The sequence below is a fragment of the Arvicola amphibius genome, chromosome 4, assembly GCF_903992535.2.
Source record: "Arvicola amphibius chromosome 4, mArvAmp1.2, whole genome shotgun sequence".
Lineage (NCBI taxonomy): Eukaryota > Metazoa > Chordata > Mammalia > Rodentia > Cricetidae > Arvicola > Arvicola amphibius.
Window position 1 is genome coordinate 21775258 of NC_052050.1, and position 10346 is coordinate 21785603.

The 10346-nt window shown below is 41.4% G+C and overlaps 2 protein-coding genes across 2 annotated transcripts in view; both read right to left on the reverse strand.

Annotated features, from left to right (window-relative positions):
* Positions 1–774: 774 nt before the first annotated feature.
* LOC119811404 (keratin-associated protein 4-6-like) lies at positions 775–1398 on the reverse strand. Its single transcript, XM_038325345.1, has one exon. The coding sequence runs from the start codon at positions 1393–1395 to the stop codon at positions 775–777; it is 621 nt and encodes a 206-aa protein (XP_038181273.1). The 5' UTR covers positions 1396–1398.
* A 5368-nt stretch (positions 1399–6766) lies between these two features.
* LOC119811405 (keratin-associated protein 9-1-like) overlaps positions 6767–10346 on the reverse strand; it is a 9094-nt gene continuing 5514 nt past the window's right edge. Inside the window, exon 2 of the mRNA XM_038325346.1 lies at positions 6767–7182. Within this exon, the coding sequence (XP_038181274.1) occupies positions 6767–7182 (416 nt within the window). The remainder of the gene's footprint in view (positions 7183–10346) is intronic.

Here is a 10346-nt window from a genome sequence, read left to right on the forward strand (position 1 = left end):
TGGATAAATAAATTAAGACAGAAAGTCCATTGCTATATACGATTTCACACAAGTGATGTTTATAAAAGTCAGACAGCGAAGGAGAGAGCAGTCCCTTGGTTTATGGGAGCTGAGATTGGAGGAACCAGGAAGATGGTTATCATTGGGTATTAAATTTCAGTTCTTCCAGAGAGAAACCTTCTGTGGATCTACTGTTCAACACTATGGTTAGTGCCACTGATTCAGGGGGACCATGTTAAACATTTAGAAGTCTATTGATTTTGTGGATTTTCTCATTAAGTGATTTCATCAAAATAAGATGATAGACACTATGGAATGATGATAGCACAGAGTTTATTAAAATTGCTTGCTTTCATAGACAAATTTCATAAGTGAGAAGAAAGAAGGAAATAACCATAAAAATGTGGGGTTAACTCAGAAGAATATACAGTTGAGAAGAAATACAAGTTTTATTTTTGGGTAGGTTTTTTTTTAAGTTATTAGGTGAGACATATAAAAATCTTAACTCAGAATTTAAACTGATACCCGACTTTCCACATCAGCCCCCATGAAGATGTCACAAGATACATAATCTCTGTAATGAGGGGAGAGAGGTGTGAGGGACACCATCCTTCCTCACAGTATTTTCCACACTTAAGTTAGATTTTACATTTGCCAGGTTTCCTGGTGAGAACATGAAGGGGGTCAGCAAAGGTTAAGGTGTGACTTTGTGAATCTAGGGGCAGTCAACTCTCTGGAGAGCATGGCTGTGCAGATGTTCCTTAGGGGAGCTGGTCAGCAGCAGCAGGGTTGGCAGCAGGGTGTGCTGCAGCTGATGGTCACACAGGTTGGCTTGCAGCAGGTGGCCTTGCAGCAGGTGGGCAAGCAGCAGCAGGGCTGGCAGTAGATGGGCACACAGCAGCAGGGCTGGCAGCAGGTGGGCATGCAGCAGCAGGGCATGCAGCAGCAGGGTTGGCAGCAGGGTGTGCTGCAGCAGATATTCACACAGGTTGGCTTGCAGCAGGTGGTATCACAGCAGGTGCTTTCACAACAGGTGGGCACACAGCAGCAGGGCATGCAGCAGCAGGGCATGCAGCAGCAGGGCATGCAGCAGCAGGGCTGGCAGCAGCAGGGTTGGCAGCAGGGTGTGCTGCAGCAGATATTCACACAGGTTGGCTTGCAGCAGGTGGTATCACAGCAGGTGCTTTCACAGCAGGTGGGCACACAACAGCAGGGCTGGCAGCAGCAGGGCTGGCAGCAGGGTATGCTGCAGCAACATGGGGGACAGCAAGGCTGACAGCAGATGGACTCAGGGCAGCTGGATTCACAGCAGCAGGGCTGGCAACAGGTGGTCTTGCAGCAGGTGGTCTTGCAGCAGCATGGCTCACAGCAAGGTGGGCAGCAGCAGAGGGCCATGGTAGCAGGTGTGGAGGGTTTTACTCTGTTCACAGGTGAGTTTACAATAGTGTAGAAAAATTTTCTAGTCACGGACTTTTATACCATGGGTCTCCAATGTTTGAGCCAATTAGAAAGACTCTTCCTCTTTGTTCATTATTTCCATATTTAATTTGTGTTCATGTAGAAGGAAATTCTCACCTCATGCTCTGAATCATTTGGAAGCATCCTTTTCTTATTGGGGATAGCCTACTTGAACTCTTTCCAATAGCTCAGACCCTCCTCCCATCAGCTTTGTTGCAGCTCTAGTCCTCGTCTGGTCTTTGGTAGCTCCTGCTCTATGGGAAGGTCAAGATTCCTCCATTCTTACAACTTTCTTCTGCTGTCTGTGCTTAGATTTATAAATGTCTCTGGGCATGAGTGTGCTGTATTCACTATGATGGACTCAACACCTAATTTCCCGTCTGTTTGCCTAGAAAACCCAATTCCAAACTGTCCCAGGTTCTGTCAATCTCTGTATATAGTGTTATGCCTTGTATCTTGGTCTCACTAAAGATGGTTTGAGATAGGGTATCTACAATGGTGTCTTTCTTTGCAGAGTAGAGCCAGAACTGGTGATTATAAATAAAAACAGTGCATTAGAAACAAAGAGGCATCAGGGGAGAAGTGGGTAGCCATCAGTCCTGACTGACTGTCTTCTCCTTGGAGCTCCTGGGGATAAAGTCCTTAGATCCAGACAAAGGAGAATGGGCAGGTCATTCCAGTGCACACCTGGCTGTCTGTAGGAGCAGTGATCTTAGACTCATGATCTCCTGATTTCCTTCTTCTGCCTGACTCTCTTTATTTTTATCCCCATATCTCTCTGTCTGGACTCTCTTCTTCATTTTCTTTCTACTCTCTCTCTTTTCTTTCCATTTAGTGATGATAGAATTATGATTATTTGAAATGTACCTAATTTATTACCTAATTTATCCTTGGGGAATATGATGTGTATCTCTCTCTTTCTTACTCTTTCTCCCTCACTCTAGCCTATACTATTCATACTAAAAATACATACACAATTAACTTCCCATTTGAGAGAATAAATGGTGATGACAGCCACAGAATTATCAAAGAAATGGAAATTAATTTCGGTCCTTACAAACCATTTTATATCACTCAAGCTCAAAAGCTGTTTCTCACTGTCTTCAAGGGTCAGTTACATCACCATTACTGTTGTTGCAAATCAAAGTTAGTCTGTGCCCTTGATCATTAGATGATTGTGACAGCAGTTACCATCATGGACCCCAGGTTGTTCATTCTCATTTTTTGTGTAACATTTCACTAAATGTGTTTTACGCCACTCACTGATTAGGTTTTTATTCCAATACAACAGGTTGCTTACAGCTTGCGACTATTCAAAACAATGTTTTAATTGTTTCTGTTTTATGCACAAAGGCTGTACAAACACTCTCAGCTACATAGAAACTTGCTTATTATGGAATGTTGGTCTTTTTATTTTGCAAGAGTCTTGTCCTTATTTTACTAAATTTTTTTCTCAGAAGTTTTTAGTATTGCATCTTGTTTGTTTGTTTATTTGCTTTTTTTTTCCTCATGGTTTATTTTTTTTTATATTTAAAAATTTCCATCTCCTTCCCTCCTCCTCCCCCCTCCCTCCCCTCCTTCTCCCCTTTCTCTCCCCTCCTTCTCCCCCTTCCCTCCCCTCCCCTCCACCCATACCTCCCCTCCCTCCCTCTCAAGGCCAAGGAGCCATCAGGGTTCCCCACTCTATGCTAAGACCAAGGTCCTCCATGGACGGGCTCTGTGGGAGCCTTCTCAGCTTGTTTATTTGCTTTTTGTTTGCTTATTTTTTTGATACAGGGATTCTCTCTGTAGTCCTGGCTCTTATGGAACTCACTCTGTAGACCAGGTTGGCCTTGAACTTATAAAGAACTACCTGCCTCTGCCTCCCTAGTGCTGGGATTAAAGTGTGCACCACCACCCCCTGGCTGCACTCTTAGTGTTTTAGGTTAAAACTTCCATTTTTGTTTCATATGACATACAGAAATTGATGGATTTTTATTAGCATGCACTGATTTCACAAAAACAGAGCATTTGATCATGACATTGTCATGAATGCACTTAACACAGTTTGATCAAATTTACTCAACATCACCGACTTTAATGTCCCCTGTGGCCTCTTCCTGATTCTCTTTCTCTTCCTAAATCATCCTATTGCTTCTTTTGTGTCCCCACCCCTCCTTAGATGAGGGAAACATGACCTTTGTCTTTGGAGTCCGACTTAATTTACTTATTAAGATGATCTCCAAATTTTAGCTGTTTTCTGGCCAATAACAACATTTATTCTTCTTCATATACACCATATCTTTTTTATGCATCCATCCACTGAGAGACAGGCAGGCTGGTTCTTTGTTGTATGTACTGTGGAGGAGTCATGTGGTGGTTCTAATTTTAGATTATTTTTAAAGATCCTACAAGCTAATCTCCATACAGACTGTGCTAATTTCCATTCCCATTACATTGTGTAAAGGTTTCACTTCCCCCTGGATCCTCACCAGCAATGTTTTTGTTGGTTTTCTTGAAGAGCAAGGTAGAATTTCAAGGATTTTTTGTTTTGTATTTCCTGGTAGTTTGTGGTACTGAGTATTTTTTTTTATATTCTTTTAGTCATTTTTACTTTTTGCTTTTTAAAAAATCTACAAAGAATTGGAACACTTAGTGATAGTATGAACTTTTGTTTTGATTTAAACTTTTATTTATTTATTTATCTATTTATTTTTATAGTTTTTATTGAGCAATATATTTCTTTTCTCCCCTCCCTTCTTACCTCTACCCCTTCTATGCTCTCCCATTATCCTTATGCTCCCAATTTACTGAGGAGATCTTGTCTTTTTGTACTTCCCATGTAGATTAGATCCATGTATGTCTCAGTTAGGTTCTTCTTTGTTGTCTATGTTCTCTGGGGTTGTGAATTGTAGGCTGTTTTTTCTTTGTTTTATGTCTAAAAGACACTTATTAGTGAGTACATACCATGTTCATTTTTCTGGGTCTGGGTTACTTCAATAGGATGTTTTCTAGATCCATTCATTTTTAGGCAAATTTCAAGATGTCATTATTTTTGCTGCTGTATAGTACTCCATTGTATAAATGTACCACGTTTACTTTATCCATTCTTTTGTCGATGGGCAAATTACTGAACTGAATTTGGCATGGGAACCTACAAGAGGTCCCTCAATTAGTTTCCCAATGGCAAAGCATTACCTTGTCTGTCCCTTGTTGACCTACAGGCATTGGTTGAATGCCTGCCTGACTTTTCTAAATCTTTTGCATAATCCAGAAAAGACAGGTGTTCTATTTGAATTATTCTTAGAAAAAGCATTGATTCTAAGAATGCCCTGTTTGCAATCCCATTTTAGGTGACCATGTTAGCCACAATTTAAACACTTGACATTTCGATATTTCTTTTAACTTCTGGAAATCACCTCTCCTGTCCATCCATCCTTATGGTCATGAGATTCAATATTGATTGTTTCTCAGATCCACTCTTCCAAGGGTTTTGTTATGAATAATGGTCAGGAAAAAAGCTAAACAAAGAAGAATAGATTTAGGGTTTTTGTTTTGAAAAGAAAAAAGGGGAATGCTGTGGGAGTATGCTCTTATAAACTGTAAAGACTTGTCACTCATATTGGTTTAATAAAATGCTGATTGGCTAGTAGTCAGGCAGGAAGTATAGGCAGGGCAACCAGACTAAGAGAATTCTGAGAAGAGGAAAGGCAGAAACACAGTCATAAAGCCAGATGCAGAAGAAGCAAGATGAATATGCCTTGCTGAGAAAAGGTATTAAGCTACGTGGCTGTAGTAGGAACAGCAGGCTGCATCCTGCCACCCAGCTAGCTTTACACCAGAAATAATTACACAGAAATTGTATTCTTTTAAACACTGTCTGGCCCATTAGTGTAAGCCTCTTATTGGCTAATTTTTACATCTTGTTTTAACCCATATTTAGTAATCTGTGTAGCACCATGAGGTGGTCGCTTACCAGGAAGATTCTTAACCTGCGTCCATCTCAGAGAGGAGAGCTATGGTGTCTGTCTGAGGCTTCTGCCTGACTCTGCTTTCTTTCTCCCAGAATTCTGTTCTGTCTACTCAGCCTACCTAGTTTTCTATCCTATTAAAGGACCAAGGTAGTTACTTTATTAACCAATGAAAGTAACACATAGACACTCCTCCGTCACGTGGCTAAACATAGATAAGAATTATGGGTGAGTTTAAGTTGTAAGAGTTAATTAGTAATAAGTCCTAGCAATAGGCCAACCAATTAATAATTAATATAATCTTCTACATGCTTATTTGGGATGGAATGGCTGTGGGTGTATGTAGGACAGAAATTTCCCTTTATGTAGTGATGAGCTGCAGGCAGGCCTGTTTTTCATCTCGCCCAGCTCCCGCACGGCTAGCTTTACACCCGAAATAACAACACACAAACTGTATTCATTTAAACAATGCCTGACCCATTAGTTTCAGCCTCTTACTCACATCTTGACTAACCCATATCGAATAATCTGTGTAACACCACAAGTGGTGTCTTACCGGGAAAGATTCAGCATGTCTGACCTGGTGTCTGGCTTCATGGCAACTGTCCCACTGGGCAGAGGCATGGCAGTCTATTAACTTCCCTTCTCCCAGCATTCTGTTCTGTCTACTCCACCTATCTAAATCCTGCCCTATCAAAAAGCCAAGGCAGTTTCTTTATTAGCCAATGAGAGTCCTCCATCACATCTACAGAAACCTTCCATAAATCTACTGTTTCAAAGCATGTTAGTGGCACTAAAGCGGGGAAAGGGGGAACCAAGTTGAGTATTTAGAATTCTGTTCATTATGTGAATTTTTCATTGTGTGGTTCATCAAAACAAAATGACAGACACTATGAAATGATGATAGCAGAGTTTATTAAAATTGCTTGTTTCCAGGGACACATGTTATAAGTGAGAAGAAAGAAAAAATACCACATAAAAACCTTTGGGGTAACTTAAGAAAATACAGTTGAAAAGATAATGGGTGAAATCAAGTTTTATTTGGGAAGTAATGTTTTTCTTAAGATATTTGGTGAGAGATATAAAGATCCTGGTTCAGAATTTAGACTGATACCTGATCTTCACATCAGCCCCCATGAAGATGACATCCAGAATCTTTGGAGATGACAGGAGAAACGTGTGAGGGACACGATCTTTCCTCACAGCATTTCCCACACTTAAGTAAGATTTTACATTGGCCAGGTTTCCTGGTGAGAACATGAAGGGGGTCAGCAAAGGCTAAGGTGTGACTTTTTGAACCTAGGGCAAGTCAACTCTCCGGAGAGCATGGCTTTGCAGACATTCCTTAGGGGAGCTGGTCAGCAGCAGCAGAGTTGGCAGCAGGGTATGCTGCAGCTGATGGTCACACAGGTTGGCTTGCAACAGGTGGCCTTGCAGCAGGTGGTATCACAGCAGGTGGGCACACAGCAGGTGGGCACACAGCAGGTGAGCACACAGCAGCAGGGCTGGCAGCATGTGGGCATGCAGCAGCAGGGCTGGCAGCAGGTGGGCATGCAGCAGCAGGGCTGGCAGCAGGTGGGCATGCAGCAGCAGGGCTGGCAGCAGCAGGGCTGGCAGCATGGTATGCTGCAGCAACATGGGGGACAGCAAGGCTGACAGCAGATGGACTCAGGGCAGCTGGATTCACAGCAGCAGGGCTGGCAACAGGTGGTCTTGCAGCAGGTGGTCTTGCAGCAGGTGGTCTTGCAGCAGCATGGCTCACAGCAAGGTGGGCAGCAACAGAGGGACATGGTAGCAGGTGTGGAGGGCTTACCTCTGTTTACAGGTGAGTTTTCAACTGTGTAGCAAGTTCTTCTAGTCAGGACCTTTTATACCACGGGCCTCCAAGAATTAGGCCAATTGGAAAGTCTTTTCCTCTTTGTTCACCATTTCCATATTTAATTTGTGTTCATGAGGAAGGAAATTCTCACTTAATATTCTGTTCATTTGAAAGAGTACATTTCTTATTTGGGGATAGCTTACTTGAACACTTTCCAGTATTTCAATGATTCATCCCATTTGCTTTGTTCTAACTCTAATTGTCATCTGGTCTTTGGTAGCTCTTGCTCTATGGGAAGGTCAAGATTCCTTTGTTCTTACAACTTTCTTCTGCCACTTGTGCTTAGATTTATAAAGGTCTCTGGGCATGAGAGTGCTGTATTCACAATGATGGATTCAACACCTGGTTCCCTGTCTGTTTGCCCACAAAGCCCAATTCCAAACTGGCCCAGGGAGTTGTCAATCTCTGTATAAATCCCTATCCCTTTGAAACTGGGGATGTCTGCAATGGTGTTTTTCATAGTAGAGTAGAACCCTTACTGGTGAGGATGAAAAGAAACAGTGCATTAGGAATTGGTAGGTTTCTCCAGGCCAACAAACCTCTCTGCCAACTCAATAATCCAAATCAGATGAAATCAAACTGAATTAAAAGAAGCCCAGGTTTAATAGATGCCAGTGTTCCTGGGTGACCCTCCAGGAAAACACTGAGAGTGGGAAAGGAGAACGGGGGAGACCACATGTTTGTTCTCTGGGGGGGGCAGTATAAATAGCCTGTGGGAGTGGTCTTGATCCTCTCTAAGAGGGGTCATCCTTTGGTGGGCTTTTTCAGAGATGAAGTTTGGACTGAGGCAACTCCCAGGGAAGGGGGCTTTGAAATAGAACTTTCCACCCAACATTCCAAAATGGATGCCAGGAGCTGGGGTGAAGCTCCCAAGCAAACATTTCAGACTCTTTGGATAAAGGGGTGCCAGGGAGCTGAGGGGATGCTTCCAACCAAACAGGAATATGGAGCATCAGCAGGAATCCATGTGGTCATCAGTCCTGAATGACTGTATCCTCCTGGGAGCTCATGGGGAGGAAGTGCTTAGATCCATATAAAGGAGGGTCAGTGGGTCACTCCAGTGTACATCTTGCTGTCTTCAGGGGCAGTGACCTTAGACTGGTGCTCTCCTGATTTTCTTCTGCCCGGCTCTCTTTACTTTTATCCCCATCACTTTCTGTCTGGCCTTTTCCCTTCATTTTCTTCTCTACCCTACCTCTTTTTTTCCATTCAGTGAAAGAATCATGATTATTTGAGACACATTTATTACCAGATTTATCTGTGGGGAATATGATGTACATCTCTTTCTGTCTGTCTGTCTGTATGTCTCTTTCTCTCCTTTTCTCACTCTTTCCAGTCTACTATTCATACTAAAAGTACATTTATAATTAATTTTCTTTTTGAGAGAATAAAAGGTGAACACAGCCATAGTATTATAGAAAAGGAAATTACCCTCAGTCCTTACAAACCATTTCATTACACTCATCCTCAAAGACGGTTCTCACTGTCTTGAAGGGTCAGTATTCCAACCTTGGCATCACTTTTAACATCTTTGCAAAGCAAAATCAGTCTGTGTCTTTGATGCTAGGACAATTGTGACAATCCTCACCATCATGACCCTCAGTTTGTGTAATCTTTCTATGTAATCTTCCCCTAAGTGAATTTGACACTATTCACTGTAATTTTTTTTTCCAAGAAAACAAATTGTTTATTGTTTGGGACTATTCAAAACAATGCTGCTACAATTGTTTCTGTTTTAAACACCAAGGCTGGTTGTCCACATCTGGGTACCTGGAAGCTTGTTTATTGTGAAATGTTAGCACTTTCATTTGCAGAAGCCTACTCCTTGTTTTACTAGATTTATTCTTTGGATTATTTTTTTAACTTCATATGTTGTTTTGTTTGTTTGCTTGTTTTACTTTTAGTGTTTTTGATATAAGGTTACTCTGTGTAGTCCTGGCTGTTTTGGAACTAACTCCATAGACCAGGCTTGTCTTGAATTCATCAAGACCCTTCTGCCCCTGCCTCCTTAGTGCTGAGATTAAAGCTGTGTATCACCAGCCCCAGCTGCACTATAGGTATTTTAATTTAAAACTTCCACTTTTGAGCCTGGTGGTGGTGGCACACACCTTTAATCCCAGCACTTGGGAGGCAGAGGCAGGTGGATCTCCGTGAGTTTGAGGCCAGCCTCATCTACAAGAGCTAGTTCCAGGACAGCTATTTTCTTAATTATACATTACATTTTTAAATGAGCTGGACAAACACAATATTTTAATCAAGAGCAGAAATATACATATAACAAGATTAACCTTTAATTTGCATCAATAAACCAAGATCCATACCATTGCAAAATATCCATCTCTATAGCATATCCCCCTTTAAATGTAAACAGACATTTATAGACAATATTTGGAAATATGGGCATAGTTCTCTCCAAAGTTCTTCCAGCTGTTTATTGGGCAAAGTGATTTTTTGAGGGTGTTCATGAGAACCTCTTGGAGGCTCATGCTCTATAAAACCATATTAGCCTGGAGGCAATCCATAGGTTTTCATCCTCTGTAGAAATAAGAGAAGAACCTCTTTTGCAAAGCAACATATTCTTAGACCCAAATTTGGAAGTCATGATACCTTTATAATATATATGCTGGTTTAGCTTAGCAGCCCATACAATGAAATGTCTTTCTGTACTTAGCTCCTTCACAGTCAAAAAATTCAAAGGAAACACAATAATATAATTGATTATAATAATATAATCCAGACTCTCTGCGTATGTTCCATTTTTATGTGGCTTATTTTTATTCTATTACTCCTTTAATCTACGATTGTCTGTACTCTGTTTCTTTAAAGACTGTTTTTTTAAAAAAACATTTACTTCTTTTTATAACTCTCTGTACTCATTTACTTCTCTTTCCCAAGCCTACGTACATTTATCCAAAACTATGCCTGAATCTGTTCTTATTGCATTATCTGTAATTCTTTACTGTCTTGAAGAGCTTTTAAATGGTAAGCCTCTTGGTTACAGCTATTCTGGATGCTGGCTCTGCATCTCTCCACTTTTAAAATGGTGGAGGTGCCATTAC